At 42.5% G+C, this 24,211-nt stretch overlaps 2 protein-coding genes across 2 annotated transcripts in view; one reads left to right on the top strand and one right to left on the bottom strand.

Moving 5' to 3' along the window:
• Window positions 1-24,211, bottom strand: part of LOC131351628 (carbohydrate sulfotransferase 8-like) — a 129,150-nt gene that overhangs the window by 44,721 nt on the left and 60,218 nt on the right. The window lies entirely within an intron of this gene.
• Window positions 18,964-22,801, top strand: LOC131351631 (uncharacterized). The gene is made up of 5 exons (XM_058387105.1): window positions 18,964-19,093; window positions 20,278-20,364; window positions 20,461-20,583; window positions 20,667-20,744; window positions 22,017-22,801. Exons 1-5 carry the CDS (start codon window positions 19,069-19,071, stop codon window positions 22,151-22,153), a joined length of 450 nt encoding a protein of 149 aa, XP_058243088.1. The 5' UTR covers window positions 18,964-19,068; the 3' UTR covers window positions 22,154-22,801.

The raw sequence follows: 24,211 nt of genomic DNA, 5'->3' as shown, positions 1-24,211 counted from the left end.
CCGTCTGTCCATCTGTCTGTCTATATACTCATACTTATCTGTCTGTCTATATACAAATGTATCTGTCTGTCCATCTGTCCGTCCGTCTATATACTAATACTTATCTGTCTATCGATATACAAATTTATCTATCTGTCTGTCTGTCTGTCCATCCATCCATCCATCCATCTATCTATATCATATCTCTCTCTCTCTCTCTCTCTCTCTCACACACGCACGCACACACACACACACACATCTTCTATACTTCTGGATGAATTTCTAGGTGAAAGCTGTGACTGTGTGCCTTGTGTTGGTGGTACAGTGTGTACTGTAGTGTCACTGTGGAATAGCTGCAGGTCTCTGGTTTGATTCTGAGCTCAGGTTCCTGTCGTATTGCGTATTTATTTTGTTCTAGATACATCGTTCTCACTCAGATTAATCTAATCTATCATTTCAAAATCTCATGAATTCTCATAGATCCAGTGGGAGCTAAAGAAGATAAACAGATAATCCTGTCTTCAGTTACCCAACAAATACATTATCAGTCCTACAGTACGCTTGTCTGCACACCGGTTAATGAGAAGTCACAAAGCTGCACACTTCCTCATGCGACTCGGTAGTTAAAAGTCAGCCTCCGAGTTAGAGAAAGCTTTACATCGCTGCTGTTAGTGGATGTTGCCATGCGGATCACGCAGTCAGACGCTATTGTAGGATCAGTGTTAGAGAGACAAGGCTAATCAAAACATATATTTTATTCACACATTTCGTCTGCTGCATTGCTGAATGATGTATGCATCAACCTGGCAACCTACAGAGCAGGTAATTAGAGCTAATGTCATTATAGAGGCACTGTGGAGATGGGAAACTAATACCAATATATGTACTCCTAAGGAAAACAACTGGCATACCTGTTTAAAATAAATAAATAAATAAATAAATAAAAAAAAAAAAAATCCAGACAGCATCATTTCACACATCAAATTTGGTCCAAAAGTCCAACAGGAGTCCAAATTTACACAGGAGAAGTTACAAGTATTTAGAGACGCTTCAGGGACTAAAAATGAGCTGTGTTCTGAGTCAGGATTGTTTATAAAATCATCAAAAAATCAGGGCTAGAAAATGAAGAAGGAAAGAAATAGTGTCTCTCTCCACCTCTTTTTATTAAATGTATTATAATGTAGCATGAAAAATAAAAAAGACTATGATATATAATAAAGAAAATGAAATAAGTATGTAATAGGAATCTAGTATATTGCTATTATACAGTATTGCTGCATGAATAGACGGCTTATAAAATAACTCTTCACAAACACATCGTATAAATTTGCCTACTGAGGAATCTGTTTTATTGTGATTTTAATGAACTACTTTGATTTGCTGAATTAATAAAATAATGGCAATTAATTTGCATAATGAAAATGTTTTTCATTTCCTTTGATGGATATAATATTAGTATATCATTTATTTTGTGTATTATTTTATTTATTTTTCATTTATATTTATTTTTCTTGTAATCTGAAGCAGGATCTGGCAAAAGAGTTTCCTTCGGGATTAACAAAGTTCTATTTTATCTTATGTTATCTTATCAACTAACACCAGCACCCTTCTTCTCTATTTTGTACCTTGACGACTTTTAGCCCCTGTTCTAAACTTTTACAGGAAGTGACAGAGTGTAAAGTGAGGACTCTCAGCTCGTATAAAAGATCCCCTTCCCTGTTGTTCTGTAGCATCAATCAGCAGCCGGTCAGTGGAACACGTGTCTGTGAGGGCTAACTCGTGTTCACTGGACTGTGTTGGCTCGGTGTAATTGACAGTCTCAGTGACACTTTGTTGATTCAGGCTGCTTTAATCCTTATCTTTTATAAAGTGTGCACTTTAGTGTGCTCTCTACCTCCTTTTGAGAGAGAGAGAGAGAGAGAGAGAGAGAGGCAGAGAGAGACGCATAAATCGTGAGTCTCTGAAATCATTAATATGCCTGGCTAAAGAAAAACTCTCTCTCCTGGGCAGGAGCACATCTCTCATATGAATGGATGAAAAATGTATATTTTTATTCTCAGTTTTTTAATTAAAGATACATGAAGCTAACCTCAGCATGTCACAGCAACATACCACGCTCAGAGGAAAGTGCTATCAGCCCTCTTCCAGATACATGAGTTCACTGGTGTTTGTTACTGGAGAGAGAGAGAGAGAGAGAGAGAGAGAGAGAAAGAGAGAGAGACAGAGAGAGAGACAGAGACAGAGACAGAGAGAGCAAGAGCGAGACAGAGAGAGAGGGACAGAGACAGAGAGAGAGAGAGAGAGAGAGAGAGAGAGAGAGAGAGACTGTGTGAGAGAGAGAGGGACTGATACAGAGAGAAAGTGAGAGAGAGAGAAAGGGACAGAGAGAGAGAGCGAGACAGAGAGACTGTGTGTGTGTGTTTGTGTGAGAGAGAGAAAGAGAGAGAGAGGGACAAAGACAGAGAGAGAGAGAGAGAGACAGAGAGAGAGGGACAGAGACAGAGAGAGAGAGCGAGACAGAGAGAGAGGGACAGAGACAGAGAGAGAGCGAGCGACTTTGGGAGAGAGAGTTAAAGAGAAAGAGAGACAGAGCAAGACAGAGAGAGAGACAGAGAGAGAGCAAGACAGAGCGAGAGAGAGTGTGAGAGAACGACTGAGACAGAGAGAAACAGAGAGACAAAGAGAGACAGAGTGAAAGCAAGACAGAGCGAGAGCGAGAGAGAGTGTGAGAGAACAACTGAGAGCGAGACTGTGAGAGAGAGCGAGAGAGAGAGAGAGAGAGGACTTCAAACTTTTCTGCCCAAATTTACAAACTGTTTTGTGTTGTTTTGTGTCTTCACTATTCATTCTCAATTTTCTTTTATCTAGACATCAACTCAAACGAGGCATGATTAAAAAAATCTATATTCCTCTACTCAACTTAATACTGTTCACATTCATGTTCATACAGCTACACTGAAAAACACACCATGGGGAATTTACTTCATTTAAACGCGTACATCGACTCTGTGGGTTACAACTGGGTAACATTAACACCATTCATTTTCATTCCTCCAACACGATCTGAGCGTGTATTTATAAATCCCTGTATAAAATCAAACACACACAGAGCTCACACCTGAGCTGAGACTCAAACCCACAACGCTGCCAGGCTTGTGTTTTACTGCCTGAATGTAATTCATGAAATTAAGTTTGCTCTAAGTGACAAAATGATCTTTTGTTGAGAAATGTAATATTTTTATGCAAACTAAATCTGACTTTTTCTGTCATACATTTTTACTTAAAAAGAAAGTTTCACATCTCTGTGTTGCTTCACTTACAAGTCATACATTTGATCATACACGTTCCCCTCACACCTCCAGCGTCCTGGGTTCGAGTCTCACTCCGGCTCACTGTGTGTGTGTGGAGTTTGCATGTTCTCCCCATGCTTGGTGGGTTTCCTCCTGGTGCTCCGGTTTCCTCCAAGAGACTAAAGACATGCGACTAGGCTGATTGGAGTCTCTAAATTGCCTGTAGTGTGTGATTGTGTGTGTGTGGTTGGCACTCCGTCCAGGGTGTATCCTGCCTTGATGCCTGGTGACCCCTGAGATAGGCACAGGCTCCCCAACATTTGATATATATATATATATATATATATATATATATATATGCAAAACTCATATTTGAGCATCGACATCGTTTCCCATCAGATTTAATGTTTTAAACTTTAAGCTTGGCTTTCTGATATCGAATTACAAATTCACAAAATTAATTAAAGCTTGTACATGATCACTGGAATCATTTGCGCAGAGCTTTTATCACTCTTCTGTGATCCGTTTCTCAATGAATTCAGCTTTTTATGAGTGAACACAAGGACTGGGCGCGTGAACGAGAGACGGAAAGGCTGTCCTTCACAAAGCCGTGGATTTTCTCTCAGGGAATACTTTAACTGCTTTGATGTTTTCAAAGAGGAAGCGCAGCAAACATTCATGAAACGTTCCAGCATTCGCTCCAGCCAACATGTTCTGTTTGAGCTAAAAAAGCTCCTTCGCTGCTTGCAAATCCAATATCCCATTTTGTTCCAATGATTTCCGCAGCGTTTCAGCGCTCCTGGCAACCTGAACCTCCTAAATACACAGTGATTTATTTAACTGCCAGTTGAACTAACTATTTCTGAGCACATCAAAAATAAACAAAAATACTCTTGTTACTGAATCATCTTCGGCTTCAGCCGTTTCCCGTCCTCGCTGTAGAAGAAACGTCTAATCATTTTTACTGATCTTTGAGAACATTCCTTTCAGAGCAGACCATGACTGGAGCTTAGAGGAAAAAACTGGATTAAATCCCTTCATTCAAACCCTTACGGAAAAATGACATATAAGTGATGTTATGTTTTTCATAATAAAAAAGAATTTATATAAAATTTCATTCTTTATAATATAAACAAATGTGTAAGGAGAAGATGTGAAAATAAATTATAATATAATATATTTTCACACCTGATATATATATATATATATATATATATATATATATATATATATATATATATATATATATATACATATATATATACATATATATATATATATATCAGATGTGAAAATAAATGAATTATAAAAAAAAATATCAGGTGTGAAAATAAATAAATTATAAACCAATTTCAGGTGTGAGAATAAATGAATTATTTTTAAAAAAAATCAGATATAAAAATAAATGAATTGTAAAAAAAAAAAAATCAGGTAGGAAAATAAATGCATTTTTAAAAATCAGCTGTGGAAAAATATGAATTGTAAAAAAAATCAGATCTGAAAATAAATTAATCATGGAAAAAATAACATGAAAAAATTGAAATCGAATTGTGTAAAAACATAGGATGCAGAATAAAATCATACCTGAAAAATAAAACATTGTGTAGAAAATCACATCCCCAAAGAGCTGAAAAGTTAATGAAAAAAATAAAAAATAAATAAAAGACATGAATAATAGAAAAATGAATGAATAATAAAAAAAAAGGATGATAGGAAAAATGTGTAAAATCATAAGAAGCATAAATAAATCATTTATAAATGAATCCTCAAAAATAAATTGTGTGAGAAATCATATTAAATCATATTAAATATAAAATCATATTAAAAAATATCACATAAAAGTAAATGAATTATGTAAAACATAGAAAAATCATATAATAAAAAAAATCAGATCAGAAAATAAAAACATCTGTGGAAAGGTCTCCATGTAACAAAACTAAATGTTAAATATAATATAATGCATTAATATAAAATACAAACATAAATCGAACATTTCTAAAAAAAAAAAAAGAAAAAGAAAAAGAAAGAAAGAGTAAATTGCATACGTGAGTCACGTGATTACTGTAAATCAATCCCCAAATCTTTATTCCCTAAGTGCAGCCATTAAAACACACTTACCTGTTGAAGCGGATGGAATTCACACACAGCAGCACTCAGAGAGAATCACGAGCGATTTACAATTAGCAAGCGAACGAGAAGAAGGTGTATTTCACACGTCTCGCTTTTCTCTGAAGATTTACATCACGGTGTAACGGTTAAGAGACACCACCTTAAGCAGAGATCGAACCCGGATCTCTGCGCTAATGTCGATCACCCGCGTGCAGAGACTCAGACCCACATGCAGAATCAAGACAAATACAATGTAAGTAACGTGTAAGTAATAACATGTGAACACAACAGCGTTGGACCGTAACACATGAACATAAAACAATGACTGGCAACAACAGATAACACAATACAGGTGAATATATTACAGAACATCCAGGTAAATGGGAAACAGGTGACATGGCGGGAAAGCAGAACAATAGGAAGGGCGTGGCACAACACACATGGAAACAACAATGACAAACAAAGCAGGCTATGATGAGATACCTGCCATCACCGTGGTCAGACAGGGAACTGTCCAGTGTCTCCTGACACATGAAGAAGAACAATAAGAAGCCTTTATTATCAACACTGTCCATCTATCTATCTATCTATCTATCTATCTATCTATCTATCTATCTATCTATCTATCTATCTATCTGTCTGTCTGTCTGTCTGTCTGTCTGTCTGTCTGTCTGTCTGTCTGTCTATATATTATCATCACATATACATTACAGCACAGTGGAATTCTTCACCTCACATATCCTGGCTTTGGAAGTTGGGGTCAGAGAGCAGGGGCAGCTATGCACTGACCCCAACTTCCAAAGCTGTACTGTATGTGTGGTGATAATAAAGGCTTCATAGGGGTAGCTATGATACAGAGAGGGTTTACGGACATGCTAATTTGCCCAAGAGTGGCAGCCTGGCGGTGCTATAGGGCTTAAACCCTATCCTTCCAATAACCAACCCAGAGCCTTAACCACTTGAGCCACATGGGAACATCCATGATGGATACTAAAGACGGTGAAATCTACCATATCTGTATTTCTCTATCACTCTGGTTTTTTTCTCCAGCAGCTCAAAACTGGATCCAGTGAAGTCTTTCCCACCAGCAACAGCAACAACAACATGGGACAAATTTATTTATATTCATATTAAAGTGATTCTGAGGTGATGAAACACTTGCTTTGCTAATGAGGAGGCTATATAAAAACATGACATAAACAGGCAGACAATAAAAAACGACGCCAACTCTTCTGTTCAGATTTCATTTCAATTATATTAAACGATGTTAAGAAAGTCGATCAAAATTTGTAATACTCTTTTTCATCCAGGTGTTGATTTTGAATCCCCGGAAACACAAAGCCAATATGTGATATGAATAAAGCATAAATTCTTAATAAAACAGAGGGTTTGAGCAGCTTGACTGCAGACGTAATGAAAGCTTCATCATTCAGCTCATCTCACCATCAGAGCTCTGAGCTTTACCGCTAATTAAACCCCAAAGGCCAGTGGAGGTCATGCACTGGATGGAGAATTTGGATAATTAGACGGGGGAGATGGGTAAAATGATTTGAGAGCGGCACACTGCTGGGATCACCTAAACCTCGGAAAATTAATAATAAAGAGGGAAGAAAAGTCAGGAGGTTTCAGTCACTTAAAGCGACCTGGTTTTTCCATTTGGAACTCCTCCTGGACGTGGGATTCAGCCTCCATGCCGTAAGACATATTTCTAGTTAATAAAAAACCCATTTCTGGGCATTTCTTCGAAGACACAAAGAAACAGAAAGTGTAAAAACACCGTAGGAAGCCGCTCAGATCGGAACACTAGACTTTCAGAACACCTGGAACTTCATTATAATCTACAATATGTCATGATTGTGTAACCTGCAGCTGAATGGAACGGTGTGTGTAGGGTGTGATATTCGTGTCACAACCGTCAGGACAGAGACGCTGAGGCAGATGAAGACGAAGGGAAGGCAGCTTCATTCAGATCACAAAGAGCGATCTGAAATATCAGGCAAGGTCAGGGTGAAGAAACAAACACCGCTCAGGCGATTCGCAAACAACACAACATAGACGAGATCTCAGAACCTTCATCAAAATCAGTAAAGCATGGAAAAGTCTAGAAATGGGAGTGAGTGTGTGTGAAAGTGTGTGTGTGTGTGTGTGTGTGTGTGGATTCAGGTGTGTTCAGTCAGTAGCTGGGGGACGAAACTGGGAAGTGAGTGTGTGTACTGCACAGTGAACTGGGAGTGAGAGTGTGTGTGTACTGCACAGTGAACTGGGAGTGAGAGTGTGTGTGTTCTGCACAGTGAACTGGGAGTGAGAGTGTGTGTACTGCACAGTGAACTGGGAGTGAGAGTGTGTGTACTGCACAGTGAACTGGGAGTGAGAGTGTGTGTGTACTGCACAGTGAACTGAGAGTGAGAGTGTGTGTGTACTGCACAGTGAACTGGGAGTGAGAGTGTGTGTGTACAGCACAGTGAACTGGGAGTGAGAGTGTGTGTACTGCACAGGGAACTGGGAGTGAGAGTGTGTACTGCACAGTGAACTGGGAGTGAGTGTGTGTGTACTGCACAGTGAACTGGGAGTGAGAGTGTGTGTACTGCACAGGGAACTGGGAGTGAGTGTGTGTACTGCACAGGGAACTGGGAGTGAGAGTGTGTGTACTGCACAGGGAACTGGGAGTGAGAGTGTGTGTGTGTACTGCACAGTGAACTGGGAGTGAGAGTGTGTGTGTACTGCACAGTGAACTGGGAGTGAGAGTGTGTGTGTACTGCACAGTGAACTGGGAGTGAGAGTGTGTGTGTACTGCACAGTGAACTGGGAGTGAGTGTGTGTGTACTGCACAGTGAACTGAGAGTGAGAGTGTGTGTACTGCACAGGGAACTGGGAGTGAGAGTGTGTGTACTGCACAGGGAACTGGGAGTGAGAGTGTGTGTGTACTGCACAGTGAACTGGGAGTGAGTGTGTGTACTGCACAGTGAACTGGGAGTGAGTGTGTGTACTGCACAGTGAACTGGGAGTGAGAGTGTGTGTACTGCACAGTGAACTGGGAGTGAGAGTGTGTGTGTACTGCACAGTGAACTGGGAGTGAGAGTGTGTGTGTACTGCACAGTGAACTGGGAGTGAGAGTGTGTGTGTTCTGCACAGTGAACTGAGAGTGAGAGTGTGTGTACTGCACAGTGAACTGGGAGTGAGTGTGTGTGTGTTCTGCACAGTGAACTGGGAGTGAGAGTGTGTGTGTACTGCACAGTGAACTGGGAGTGAGAGTGTGTGTGTACTGCACAGTGAACTGAGAGTGAGTGTGTGTGTGTACTGCACAGTGAACTGGGAGTGAGTGTGTGTACTGCACAGTGAACTGGGAGTGAGAGTGTGTGTGTTCTGCACAGTGAACTGGGAGTGAGAGTGTGTGTGTACTGCACAGTGAACTGGGAGTGAGAGTGTGTGTGTTCTGCACAGTGAACTGGGAGTGAGTGTGTGTACTGCACAGTGAACTGGGAGTGAGAGTGTGTGTGTTCTGCACAGTGAACTGGGAGTGAGAGTGTGTGTGTACTGCACAGTGAACTGGGAGTGAGAGTGTGTGTGTTCTGCACAGTGAACTGGGAGTGAGAGTGTGTGTACTGCACAGTGAACTGGGAGTGAGAGTGTGTGTGTACTGCACAGTGAACTGGGAGTGAGAGTGTGTGTGTACTGCACAGTGAACTGAGAGTGAGTGTGTGTGTACTGCACAGTGAACTGGGAGTGAGAGTGTGTGTGTACTGCACAGTGAACTGGGAGTGAGAGTGTGTGTGTTCTGCACAGTGAACTGGGAGTGAGAGTGTGTGTGTACTGCACAGTGAACTGGGAGTGAGAGTGTGTGTGTACTGCACAGTGAACTGGGAGTGAGAGTGTGTGTGTACTGCACAGTGAACTGGGAGTGAGAGTGTGTGTGTACTGCACAGTGAACTGGGAGTGAGTGTGTGTACTGCACAGTGAACTGAGAGTGAGTGTGTGTGTGTACTGCACAGTGAACTGGGAGTGAGAGTGTGTACTGCACAGTGAACTGGGAGTGAGAGTGTGTGTGTTCTGCACAGTGAACTGGGAGTGAGAGTGTGTGTGTACTGCACAGTGAACTGGGAGTGAGAGTGTGTACTGCACAGTGAACTGGGAGTGAGAGTGTGTACTGCACAGTGAACTGAGAGTGAGTGTGTGTGTGTTCTGCACAGTGAACTGGGAGTGAGAGTGTGTGTACTGCACAGTGAACTGAGAGTGAGTGTGTGTGTGTTCTGCACAGTGAACTGGGAGTGAGAGTGTGTGTACTGCACAGTGAACTGAGAGTGAGTGTGTGTGTGTTCTGCACAGTGAACTGGGAGTGAGTGTGTGTGTTCTGCACAGTGAACTGAGAGTGAGTGTGTGTGTGTACTGCACAGTGAACTGGGAGTGAGTGTGTGTACTGCACAGTGAACTGGGAGTGAGTGTGTGTGTACTGCACAGTGAACTGGGAGTGAGTGTGTGTGTACTGCACAGTGAACTGGGAGTGAGAGTGTGTGTGTACTGCACAGTGAACTGGGAGTGAGAGTGTGTGTGTACTGCACAGTGAACTGGGAGTGAGAGTGTGTGTGTACTGCACAGTGAACTGGGAGTGAGAGTGTGTGTGTACTGCACAGTGAACTGAGAGTGAGTGTGTGTGTGTACTGCACAGTGAACTGGGAGTGAGTGTGTGTACTGCACAGTGAACTGGGAGTGAGTGTGTGTGTGTACTGCACAGTGAACTGGGAGTGAGAGTGTGTGTGTACTGCACAGTGAACTGGGAGTGAGAGTGTGTGTGTACTGCACAGTGAACTGGGAGTGAGAGTGTGTGTGTACTGCACAGTGAACTGGGAGTGAGAGTGTGTGTGTACTGCACAGTGAACTGGGAGTGAGAGTGTGTGTGTTCTGCACAGTAAACTGGGAGTGAGAGTGTGTGTGTTCTGCACAGTGAACTGGGAGTGAGAGTGTGTGTGTACTGCACAGTGAACTGGGAGTGAGTGTGTGTGTACTGCACAGTGAACTGGGAGTGAGAGTGTGTGTGTACTGCACAGTGAACTGAGAGTGAGTGTGTGTGTGTACTGCACAGTGAACTGAGAGTGAGTGTGTGTGTGTACTGCACAGTGAACTGGGAGTGAGTGTGTGTGTACTGCACAGTGAACTGGGAGTGAGAGTGTGTGTGTACTGCACAGTGAACTGGGAGTGAGTGTGTGTACTGCACAGTGAACTGGGAGTGAGAGTGTGTGTGTACTGCACAGTGAACTGGGAGTGAGAGTGTGTGTGTACTGCACAGTGAACTGAGAGTGAGTGTGTGTGTGTACTGCACAGTGAACTGGGAGTGAGTGTGTGTACTGCACAGTGAACTGGGAGTGAGTGTGTGTGTGTACTGCACAGTGAACTGGGAATGAGAGTGTGTGAGTACTGCACAGTGAACTGAGAGTGAGTGTGTGTGTGTACTGCACAGTGAACTGGGAGTGAGAGTGTGTGTGTACTGCACAGTGAACTGGGAGTGAGAGTGTGTGTGTTCTGCACAGTGAACTGGGAGTGAGAGTGTGTGTGTACTGCACAGTGAACTGGGAGTGAGAGTGTGTGTGTACTGCACAGTGAACTGGGAGTGAGTGTGTGTGTACTGCACAGTGAACTGGGAGTGAGAGTGTGTACTGCACAGTGAACTGGGAGTGAGAGTGTGTGTGTACTGCACAGTGAACTGGGAGTGAGTGTGTGTGTACTGCACAGTGAACTGGGAGTGAGAGTGTGTGTGTTCTGCACAGTGAACTGGGAGTGAGTGTGTGTGTTCTGCACAGTGAACTGGGAGTGAGTGTGTGTGTTCTGCACAGTGAACTGAGAGTGAGTGTGTGTGTTCTGCACAGTGAACTGGGAGTGAGAGTGTGTACTGCACAGTGAACTGGGAGTGAGTGTGTGTGTACTGCACAGTGAACTGGGAGTGAAAGTGTGTGTGTTCTGCACAGTGAACTGGGAGTGAGTGTGTGTGTTCTGCACAGTGAACTGAGAGTGAGTGTGTGTGTTCTGCACAGTGAACTGGGAGTAAGAGTGTGTGTACTGCACAGTGAACTGGGAGTGAGTGTGTGTACTGCACAGTGAACTGGGAGTGAGTGTGTGTACTGCACAGTGAACTGGGAGTGAGTGTGTGTACTGCACAGTGAACTGGGAGTGAGTGTGTGTACTGCACAGTGAACTGGGAGTGAGTGTGTGTACTGCACAGTGAACTGGGAGTGAGTGTGTGTGTACTGCACAGTGAACTGGGAGTGAGAGTGTGTGTGTTCTGCACAGTGAACTGGGAGTGAGTGTGTGTGTTCTGCACAGTGAACTGAGAGTGAGTGTGTGTGTTCTGCACAGTGAACTGGGAGTAAGAGTGTGTGTACTGCACAGTGAACTGGGAGTGAGTGTGTGTACTGCACAGGGAACTGGGAGTGAGAGTGTGTGTGTACTGCACAGTGAACTGGGAGTGAGTGTGTGTGTACTGCACAGTGAACTGGGAGTGAGAGTGTGTGTGTACTGCACAGTGAACTGGGAGTGAGAGTGTGTGTACTGCACAGTGAACTGGGAGTGAGTGTGTGTACTGCACAGTGAACTGGGAGTGAGAGTGTGTGTGTACTGCACAGTGAACTGAGAGTGAGAGTGTGTGTGTACTGCACAGTGAACTGGGAGTGAGAGTGTGTGTGTTCTGCACAGTGAACTGGGAGTGAGTGTGTGTGTTCTGCACAGTGAACTGGGAGTGAGTGTGTGTGTTCTGCACAGTGAACTGAGAGTGAGTGTGTGTGTACTGCACAGTGAACTGGGAGTGAGAGTGTGTGTGTACTGCACAGTGAACTGGGAGTGAGAGTGTGTGTGTTCTGCACAGTGAACTGGGAGTGAGAGTGTGTGTGTACTGCACAGTGAACTGGGAGTGAGAGTGTGTGTGTACTGCACAGTGAACTGGGAGTGAGTGTGTGTACTGCACAGTGAACTGGGAGTGAGTGTGTGTGTACTGCACAGTGAACTGGGAGTGAGTGTGTGTACTGCACAGTGAACTGGGAGTGAGAGTGTGTGTGTACTGCACAGTGAACTGGGAGTGAGTGTGTGTACTGCACAGTGAACTGGGAGTGAGTGTGTGTGTACTGCACAGTGAACTGGGAGTGAGAGTGTGTGTGTACTGCACAGTGAACTGGGAGTGAGAGTGTGTGTGTACTGCACAGTGAACTGGGAGTGAGTGTGTGTACTGCACAGTGAACTGGGAGTGAGAGTGTGTGTGTACTGCACAGTGAACTGGGAGTGAGTGTGTGTGTTCTGCACAGTGAACTGGGAGTGAGTGTGTGTGTTCTGCACAGTGAACTGGGAGTGAGAGTGTGTGTGTACTGCACAGTGAACTGAGAGTGAGTGTGTGTGTACTGCACAGTGAACTGGGAGTGAGAGTGTGTGTTCTGCACAGTGAACTGGGAGTGAGAGTGTGTGTGTTCTGCACAGTGAACTGGGAGTGAGAGTGTGTGTGTACTGCACAGTGAACTGGGAGTGAGTGTGTGTGTTCTGCACAGTGAACTGGGAGTGAGAGTGTGTGTGTTCTGCACAGTGAACTGGGAGTGAGAGTGTGTGTGTACTGCACAGTGAACTGGGAGTGAGAGTGTGTGTGTACTGCACAGTGAACTGGGAGTGAGTGTGTGTACTGCACAGTGAACTGGGAGTGAGTGTGTGTGTACTGCACAGTGAACTGGGAGTGAGTGTGTGTACTGCACAGTGAACTGGGAGTGAGAGTGTGTGTGTACTGCACAGTGAACTGGGAGTGAGTGTGTGTACTGCACAGTGAACTGGGAGTGAGTGTGTGTGTACTGCACAGTGAACTGGGAGTGAGAGTGTGTGTGTACTGCACAGTGAACTGGGAGTGAGAGTGTGTGTGTACTGCACAGTGAACTGGGAGTGAGTGTGTGTACTGCACAGTGAACTGGGAGTGAGAGTGTGTGTGTACTGCACAGTGAACTGGGAGTGAGTGTGTGTGTTCTGCACAGTGAACTGGGAGTGAGTGTGTGTGTTCTGCACAGTGAACTGGGAGTGAGAGTGTGTGTGTACTGCACAGTGAACTGAGAGTGAGTGTGTGTACTGCACAGTGAACTGGGAGTGAGAGTGTGTGTTCTGCACAGTGAACTGGGAGTGAGAGTGTGTGTGTTCTGCACAGTGAACTGGGAGTGAGAGTGTGTGTGTACTGCACAGTGAACTGGGAGTGAGTGTGTGTGTTCTGCACAGTGAACTGGGAGTGAGAGTGTGTGTGTTCTGCACAGTGAACTGGGAGTGAGAGTGTGTGTGTACTGCACAGTGAACTGGGAGTGAGAGTGTGTGTGTACTGCACAGTGAACTGGGAGTGAGTGTGTGTACTGCACAGTGAACTGGGAGTGAGTGTGTGTGTACTGCACAGTGAACTGGGAGTGAGTGTGTGTACTGCACAGTGAACTGGGAGTGAGTGTGTGTACTGCACAGTGAACTGGGAGTGAGAGTGTGTGTGTACTGCACAGTGAACTGGGAGTGAGAGTGTGTGTGTACTGCACAGTGAACTGGGAGTGAGAGTGTGTGTGTACTGCACAGTGAACTGGGAGTGAGTGTGTGTTCTGCACAGTGAACTGGGAGTGAGAGTGTGTGTGTACTGCACAGTGAACTGGGAGTGAGTGTGTGTACTGCACAGTGAACTGGGAGTGAGTGTGTGTACTGCACAGTGAACTGGGAGTGAGTGTGTGTGTGTACTGCACAGTGAACTGGGAGTGAGAGTGTGTGTGTACTGCACAGTGAACTGGGAGTGAGTGTGTGTACTGCACAGTGAACTGGGAGTGAATGGACTGGTGACCTGTACGGGTGCCCAGTGTGTGCTGGGAAAGGCTCCAGCAGATCCCTGTGACCCTGATTAGGATTAAAGCGGGTGCAGATAATGATGTGTGGATTGTAGTGATGAGAGATTTTGGATTGTGATTTGAAGTTTCTGAATTGTGATGTGAGGTTTGTGGACTGTGATGTGGGAATAATGATTAAATGCGTGAATTTCCCTTTGGGTTGAATAAAGTATCTATCTATCTATCTATCTATCTATCTATCTATCTATCTATCTATCTATCTATCTATCTATCTATCTATCTATCTATCTATCTATCTATCTATCTATCTATCTATCTATCTATCTATCTAGTAAACATTCTGACATGCATATACCAAGTATTTATAGACTTAAAGTTTAAAAATGAGGTAAAATCTCAACGTGTCATGTCATTCCAAGTTCTCAAATGCGTCATTGATGCCACGGCGTTTTTATTTCCTGACGTAACGACGTTAGTCATGCCTCTTCCTGCTTCATGTCAGTGTCACACTGCAGCTTATTATCTGTCCTGAGCTGAGAATAGCAGAGCTGAGTCTTGCTGGGAAATAATAAGGTATGCATGACAACATGTCACGTCTCTTAATGGCAGCCGCTACCTGATCCTAATGCGAGGTGTGGGTTTTGCACCCAGTCTGTTATCCTCTTTCCTAAATGAAAAATTTCAGTTTGTGACTAAAAGACCTCTCTGAGCTGCCATGAAGAACATTCTCCCAATTACCCAAACCTGCAGCCTGTCATTTTTAATACAAACCCGGGAGAAAGCAGCAACTCGGACGCACTGATGATTAAATCTGGTCAAGTTTCAGAACACTTACTAAACACCTCCATCTAACACGATGCTCATTAAAATGGAGATAAGCTGATGAAGAGGAGAGACTTTCGTCTGTAAGCCTAAAAAGGAAGAAAAACAATTCTCGGGTGAATTTGTGCGAGCGCTGCGGTCCGTGCGAAACGAGGAAACAATAGAGGAGTCATTTTTCAGGAGCAGATTCGATTAGGAAAGGTTTTTGTTTTGGCCCAAGGGAAAGAAGGAATGAACACAAATGTCTTTCTTTCTTCTCTGTCTTATTTTCATAGATTTTTTTTTTTTTGTTTTCCTGATGTCCAGCAATCGAGCGAAGAAGGTCAGCACGGTGCCTGAGCTCAGACATTCGTTCTGATCTAATGAGATCATCATTTTAGATCAGACATCATTTACGTGATCCCTCTGACAGCATATTATCCAGCACTCTTGGCTCTTTTAAAGGAGCGAGCCCTGTGTCTCCCTCTACCTAAACCCTGAGCTCACAGACACATTTCTGTTTATTTATTGTTGGACTGCACGAATTGTAGAGACACGGCGGTCAGGTGCCTTCTGCCTTTGTATTTACGTCTACTTTACATTACCTTTCTGGCATTTGGAAGACACCCTTATCCAGAGGGACTCTAATTTTATACAACTGAGCAATTGAGGGTTAAGGGCCTTGCTCAAGGAGCCCAGCAGTGGCAGCTTAGGGGAACCTGGGATTCGAAATCACAACCTTCTGATTAGTTATCCAGCATCTTAACCACTTAGCTTAGCCACTAAATACACTACACAGGAATGCTGTAACCTTTTTGTTCAACTTTTCTATTTAATGTGCTTTTCAACACAGTTCATTTCTTTGTATATTCCACATCTTACGCTTTTCCACATACTTTTCATATACAATTATTTATTTATTTATTTTTATCTGATTTTTTTTCATCCTTTTGTGTAGCTCGAACTTTGCTTAGACAATCTGTATTTAGTTTCTTCTCCGAATACCACAAAGCATGATAGAATAAATAATCCAGCTTGTTTCTTATACCTGCAATTATAATAAAAAAAAGCGCAGATGAAGTCGAAAATATCAGACTGAAATCAGGTGAATGTGTCCACTCTGTGTTCCGGAAAAATCCAAAATAATCCACCAGCAGCATCTGTTTTGTTGTGTTTATGTTCAGCATTGTCACAGTGGAGGTTAATATGAAGCTCATATTAAAGTAGACACTCAGGACTTTAAGAATTTGTAGTTTTTCATAAGTTTTTTCCTAGCCTACTAGGGTTGATATTTCCATAGGGGCAATTTTTTTCCCCACACAAATGTTGATATCAAACCCATTTCTGCTCCCAAGTGCTTGTTCATAATCATCTAAAAATTTTTAAGCTGTTATCTTCAACCACTAAAATTCTGTGTAAGGGAAAAACACACGTCTAAAACACACTGAAAGCCTTTTCTATCAGACTCACAGCCAAAACATCATTCATTTCTTCACACTGATTAAAAAAATTGTCCTATAAGGCAGAATGAAAAGCCAGGGTATTTGCAAAAAAAGGGTTAAGGCTGTTAAAAGCAAATCTTCTGGAATCTTCCCCCAACGATTTTACACACGACTTCATTCAGATAACTGCTGTAATAAAAACCACACTCTCTATGTGTCTCTTCCCGAAAAATATCGTGTTGTGTTTTGTGTATCTTTGTGGCTGTAGAGTTTCATGAGAGGCAGAAAAACTTCCTCTTTTGTCTCATCGATGTGGATGTCTCTGTATGGAGGACACGGCTGGGTGACCGGGTTCATGGATCATGTTGTGGCCTCGTGTTGCTATGCGCTGCGGCGTATTAAACACAAACAAGGCCATGAGAAAATGAGGATGCAGTGCTACCTTCCTGATATGACACCGAAATGAAAATTCTGCCTCAGGATTTTGTGTATAGTCAGCACATGCATTAAGACGCACTGATCTGAATGCACCGAATACTCCAGACAGTGGATTTTATCTCGAAAGTGACTGAAGATTCAACCGGCTGAAGAAATGCACCAATGGATGTATTCTCACTGAGAGATGCAATTTATACGAGTCACTATAAAACTCCCGGATAAGCCACGGACGTGCAGCACTGAGCTTTGGACATGGATTTCAATATTCAGCTGAAATAGTAAACAGATCGAAGGTCTAAATGTATTTTATAATTTACCTGGAAGGGTTTATGTAAACTGTGCTCCTGTTTAATTCATTCACCATTTTCTTCTACAATTATCTCTCTCTCTCTCTCTCTCTCTCTCTCTCATACACACCCACACATACACAGATATTATAATATTATAATTTATAAGATCCACAAATTTATCCAGTACACATCAAACGCTTCTTGAAAATCAGTGCCATTAATTTGTTGGGACTTTTGACCATTTAGTAACACAGCGGTCCGGTACACATCACTACATGTTACATGATTACACAAAGTTATGCTAAACAAAATGCTTACACTAGAAACCCTATGTAAGGTAAGTGCTACCGAAAAGAGATGAATAATAAATTGCTAGAGAATTTACACCAATCAGGCATAACATTATGACCACTGAGAGGTGAAGTGAATAAGCCTGATGATCTCCTCATCATGGCACCTGTTAGTGGGTGGGATATATTAGGCAGCAAGTGAACATTTGGTCCTCAAAGTTGATGTGTCAGAAGCAGGAAAAACGGACAAGCGTAAGGATTTGAGCGAGTATGACGAAGGGACAAATTGTGATGGCGGATAGACCACTGGATCAGAGCATCTCCAAAACTGCAGCTCTTGTGGGGTGTGCAGTGGTCAGTATCTATCAAAAGTGGTCCAAGGAAGGAACAGTGGTGCACCGGCGACAGGGACAAAATACACAGTGCATGACGGATCAGGGCTGTTGTGACAGCAAAAGGGGGACCAATACAATACTAGGCAGGTGGTCATAATGTTATGCCTGATCTGTGTATTTATTTATTTCAGAGAAAAGAGCTGAGCTCCTTAACCTCAACTGTCGGATTGTAAATTTCATCCACTGTTTAAAAGAAAAGTGCAAACTGGATCCACAAGGTTCTCATTTTTAAAGCTCGGCCCATATCGATCTAATCTCAGTTAAAAGACTAATATACCGAGGTGATAAAATATAAAATAATGTGTCTTGAAAGTGCAGTTGGACCTACTGGAAATGCTTACACTAGAAACAGGACACTGTATAAAGCTGCAGTTTTTATAATCAGGGACACCTGTGTAGCCTCTGTTCTTACAAACCAGCTAAAAAAGTCAACATTGTCTTTCTGTGTACTGACTCCATGGAGACAAATAAAGGTAGACACACACACACAGAAAGAGAGAGAGAGAGAGAGAGAGAGAGAGCATGTGTGTGTGTGTGTGTGTGTGAGAGAGAGAGAGAGAGAGAGAGAGAGAGAGGGAGACAGATGGACAGACTGAGTGAGAGACAGACAAAACAGCAACATGCAGAGAGACAGAGACAAACAGAGGGATAAAAAGAGAAGGATAGAGAGAGCAAGAAAGAGATAGAGAGAGACAGAGACAGACATGCTAATAGAGTACATTGAATTGAATTGAGAGAGAGAGACAGACAGGGGAGAGAGAGAGAGAGAGAGAGAGAGAGAGAGACAGATGGACAGACTGAGTGAGAGACAGACAAAACAGTGACATGCAGAGAGGCAGAGACAAACAGAGGGATAAAAGAGTAGGATAGAGAGAGCAAGAAAGAGATAGAGAGAGATAAAGAGACAGACATGCTAATAAAGTACATTGAATTGAATTGAGAGAGAGAGAGAGATAAAGAGACAGACATGCTAATAAAGTACATTGAATTGAATTGAGAGAGAGAGAGAGAGAGAGAGAGAGAGAGAGAGAGAGAGTTGTACACACTAGTAGGACGTCCTCTGTTGTCACTATGTAAGTCTGTAGTCAACAACATTAACCTCTCCCTCCAGCACCATGTGAGTGTCTGAACATCTGAGCAGGAGACCAGAGCCTTATTTACAGCTATGAGATCAGCTCAGAGAAGTGAGGCTTCCCTCATCACACTCCATTAGACATGTTTGTGACCGTGATACTCGGAGGTGAGTTCAGCAACCTGTTCAACATCCTTCCAGAGAATATTGTGGACCGTGTTGTACAGCCAGAACTAAGAGTTAAATAAAATCTCTGCACATCTCTACACTGATATATAACCCTGATGTGCTCATGCTTTGTGTGGATTTTAGTACTAAATAACAGAAATGGTGATGAACTTGTTTAACCATTTAAGGCACGACATCAACGTCACCTTTGAACATATTCATGAGAGTTAATAAGATAAAACTAATAAATTAATGAACAAATTAAGGAGTGATATTTTGGGCTGAAAGTTAAATATGGAGGAATTGTTATGAAGACTTCACTGGCTGTTTAGGAGTGTGTTACTGGACACATGTAGGACGTCTCAGTGTATAATGTATTTACAATTACATTACAATAAACATTTAGTTATTTATTATACCAATTGTTTTTTTTCTATTCATAGCCTGTATTTGTGAGTAACTTTTAGATTTTTGTAGCACTACTACTACTACTATGTTGCCTCAGGCTTGCTCAATAGGAATAAATATTAGGGATAAATAGTAACCACATAACTTTAAACTTTATCATTTTATATTTCTGTAAAGCTGCTTTGAGACAATGTCCACTGTTAAAAGCGATATACAAATAAATTGAATTGAATACTACTACTACTACTAATAATAAGAGGGCATGATGGTTTTGTGGGTAGATTATTTGCCTCATACCTCTGGGGTTGGAAATTAAGAAGACGCCTTTATTTATTACACAATTATTATATCCCAGCTTGTCAGGAAGCTGAGGTCAGTGCTCAGGGTCAGCCATGATACAGCACAACAGGAGCAGAAACGATTAAGGGCCTTTCTCAAGAGCCCAGGAGTGCTGGGGCTTGAACCCCAACTGTCCAATCAGCCCTGGTGGCTTATGTGGATTTGATTCCCACAATAGAGATTTCCTTCAATTACTCTGGTCTCCTCCCCTGGCTCTAGGATGATTGGCATCTCTAATTTGTCTATGGTGTGTGTGTGTGATTGTACCCTGCGATGGATTGGTACCCCGTCCAGGGTGCCCCCCCCACCTTGTACCCTGGGATAGACTCCAGGCTTCCTGTAACCCCATGTAAGATAAGTGCTACAGAAAAGAGATGGATTGATGGATAAAAATAATAAGTCAATGTATTAATAAAGAATTTATTTATTTATTTCAGAGAAAAGAGCTGAGCTCCTCAACCTCAACTGTCGGATTGTAAATTTCATCCACTGTTTAAAAGAAAAGTGCAAACTGGATCCACAAGGTTCTCATTTATAAAGCTCGGCCCATATCGATCTAATCTCAGTTAAAAAGATGAATATACCGAGGTGATAAAATGTCAAATAATGTGTCTTGATAGTGCAAGTGGACTTGCTGGACCGGACAGGTGAGCTGATGCACTTGATGGAGGTGGAGCAGAGCATGGACCTGACCAACACTTTACTGAAAGGCCGACAGAGCTACTTCGTAGTGAGCGTGTCACGTGAGCGTCTACCTCACATTTGAACGGATTTTTAATCATGATCTGTGGAAAAAAGTTAAGCAGGCGCTGTGTTTTTAACCCAGGCTCTGAGGACAGTGAGGAGCTTCAGTATTCTGCAGTGCATGATGGGGATTTAAGGAAAAGCCATCCGGAGCTAGAAGGTACGGTAATGAAGCTTGTGCTGGATGTGGATTCAGGATGTTTAAGCTCAACGTGGGGCACAGTGGCTTAGTGGTCAGCACTGTTACCTCACTGCAAGAAGGTCCGGGGTTCGAATCCCAGGAGCCTTTATGTGTGGAGTTTACATGCTCTCCCCATGCCTGTGTGGGTACTTCCAGGTACTCCAGTTTTCTCCCCCAGTCCAAAAACATGTACATTAGGTTAATTGGTCATTCTTAATTGCCCATAGGAGTGAGTGTGTGTGGTTGATGGACTGGTGACCTGTCCAGGGTGTACCCCTGCCTTTCGCCCAATGTGTGCTGGGATAGGCTCCGGCAGATCCCCATGACCCTAATTAGGAATACAGCGGGTATAGACAATGGATGGATGAAAGCTTGATACGCAAACTAGATACTTCAACGTCATAGCTAGCATTTCTTTTCATTTCGGCCGTTTGCCGTGTTCGTGTCACATGACAGAATTAAACTTTAAATTTTTATTGCTTAATTTCCTAGGTTATAGCTGAATAAAGCTACAATCGCATTATAGCATATCTTTTCCTGAAGCCGATTTGGCAAATTCGAATGAAAATTTTATTTGTCACATACACAAATATAGTACGACATACAGAGAAATGCTTTTTATGACGGTCTGTGTTAGAAAAACAGAAATAATCTTAGTAAAAATAGTCAAAAATGGAATTTAAAAAATAATAGGAAAAATATCAGGAAAAATATTAGAAAAAATAAATTAAAAAATATAAAAATACAGCATATAAACACAATACAGTGACTGATGATATGAATATAAATATGAATGTGGTGGATAGCTGAATAAAGAGCATGTGTGTGTAGTTTAGTGTATAAGCAAAGCCTCACTTCTGATTCACTGTATAATTGAATTTATTTTCTTGAACTCAGGGCACTCTGTCAGTTGCTTTTCCCCCGTGTTTGGTCGGTGAACTATTAGAAAGCTCTAAAACGTGACGTGAGATCGAACAACAGGCCCGAATTAGCTAGATTAGCCAGGTAGCCACGTGCTAACATTCAGCCTGAAAACTAGCTAGCCATTGTAATGTAATGTAACCTCTCCAGCAGACTTTCTTTATATTAAATATTTCATGTAACTTTCATGTAAGACGATTCCTTATCCAACTACAAACTGATATAATTAAATAACACTAAACATCTAAGCTAGCTGAAAACCCTTGAGAGTTTTTCTGGTGTGTCGTTATTATCGCTCTGTTGATTTTTGTGTTTGTGTGATTATTGTAGTGATGTTGAGGAAGCTGTCAAATCTTTCCAAAAAGCGAGACAAAAGGTCTGCTCTAAAGAAAGGATCTGTCACTCACATCAAAACTAAAGCCACTTCCACCTCCACAAAGAGCGCTACTCCGACACCCGGGAGCTGAAAGAAAAGAAAGGCTTGAGACCGAGATATTACAGCTTCAAGACGTCACAGTGGCCCGGGGTACGCTGCCTGTCTCACGCCGTCTGTCTGCTACATGCCAAAAACATTCTGCAACAGCAGCCTAGGAGGAAAATATTTATGACCTTTTTCATTTTTCCCCTCTCTGTTTTTGTTCTTCAAACGTATTTCTCTGCACTTTCTATTTGTCTGCTGTGTATTGGTGACATCGGTGGTCTGTTCTATTTTTAGCCCAAGCTTGGTGGCATGACTTCCTGTGATTCCATTGACATGGAATGCTTGGCTTGGGTCAGTTCTTTGTAAGCAGCCATACATACGTTTCATATTGGTCATATTTATTTGGATTATCTGCATTTACATTATTTCTGATGGGAAAATCCGTTTCACAATACAATACATTTCGCCTTAAGAACTCGCCTCCAGAACCAATTCACTTCCTATGCCGAGGTTCCACTGTATACTTTTATACTTTTGCTCCCACTCTGCTCACACATCCAGTGCTTTCCTCTGATCAGCGCGACTCTAACTGACTCAGGCACACGAGTCATGTTTCACATCATGTATGAACCCACAGCATTTTACAGCTTCATATAAAATACACAATGCAAAAGTGACTGTACGATTCTGTGTTCATTTAACGTTAATGAGCAATTTTGAAAATAAAACTTCTTCACTTATTCAGAAAAATCTGTGTACAACACTACACACACACACACACACACACACGCTAGTACACTAAACACACTACAAAGAGACAGAACACATACACTACTACACTACAAAATACTACACTACACACACACACACACACACACGCTAGTACACTAAACACACTACAAAGAGACAGAACACACACACTACTACACTGTACTACACTAAACACACACACACACACTAGTACTCTAAACACACTACAAAGAGACAGCACACACACGCACACACACTACTACACTGTACTACACTACACTACACACACACACACACACACGCGCTAGTACACTAAACACACTACAAAGAGACAGAACACACACACTACTACACTGTACTACACTAAACACACACACACTAGTACTCTAAACACTCTACAAAGAGACAGCACACACACACATTACTACACTACAAAATACTACACTACACACACACACTCTACACTGTACTACACTACACACACACACACACTTACTCTACACTACTGTACACTACACTACACACACACTACAAAGAGACCATACACACACATACTCTACACTACACACGTTACTATACTACACACACTACTCCACTATACTTCACTACACACACACACACACACTTACTCTACTCTACACTACACTCTACACTACACAAACACTACTACACTATACTTCACTACACACACACGCACACTCTACTCTACACTCCACTCCACTCCACTACACACGCACACTACAAAGAGACAGCACACACACACTACTACACTGTACAACACTACACACACACACACTACTACACTGTACAACACTACACACACACACACACACTACTACACTGTACACTACACACACACACACACACACTACTACACTGTACAACACTACACACACACACACACACTACTACACTGTACAACACTACACACACACACACACACACACTACTACACTGTACAACACTACACACACACACACACACTACTACACTGTACAACACTACACACACACACACACACACACACTACTACACTGTACAACACTACACACACACACACACACACTACTACACTGTACAACACTACACACACACACACACACTACTACACTGTACAACACTACACACACACACACACACTACTACACTGTACAACACTACACACACACACACTACTACACTGTACAACACTACACACACACACTACTACACTGTACAATACTACACACACAAACACACACACTACTACACTGTACAACACTCCACACACACACACTACTACACTGTACAACACTCCACACACACACACTACTACACTGTACAACACTCCACACACACACACACTACTACACTG

Source organism: Hemibagrus wyckioides, linkage group LG04 (assembly GCF_019097595.1).
Source record: "Hemibagrus wyckioides isolate EC202008001 linkage group LG04, SWU_Hwy_1.0, whole genome shotgun sequence".
Lineage (NCBI taxonomy): Eukaryota > Metazoa > Chordata > Actinopteri > Siluriformes > Bagridae > Hemibagrus > Hemibagrus wyckioides.
The sequence above is the reverse complement of the archived record's forward strand: the minus strand, read 5'-3'. Positions and strand labels throughout refer to the sequence as shown.

Excerpts from the sequence above, each read along its gene's own strand:
- LOC131351631 (XM_058387105.1), top strand. The coding sequence starts at position 19,069 with ATGTTTGTGACCGTGATACTCGGAG. Across the intron at positions 19,094-20,277 it reads TGTGACCGTGATACTCGGAG|AGAAAAGAGCTGAGCTCCTC; the intron begins GTGAGTTCAGCA and ends TATTTATTTCAG. Across the intron at positions 20,745-22,016 it reads AAGCCATCCGGAGCTAGAAG|TGATGTTGAGGAAGCTGTCA; the intron begins GTACGGTAATGA and ends TGATTATTGTAG.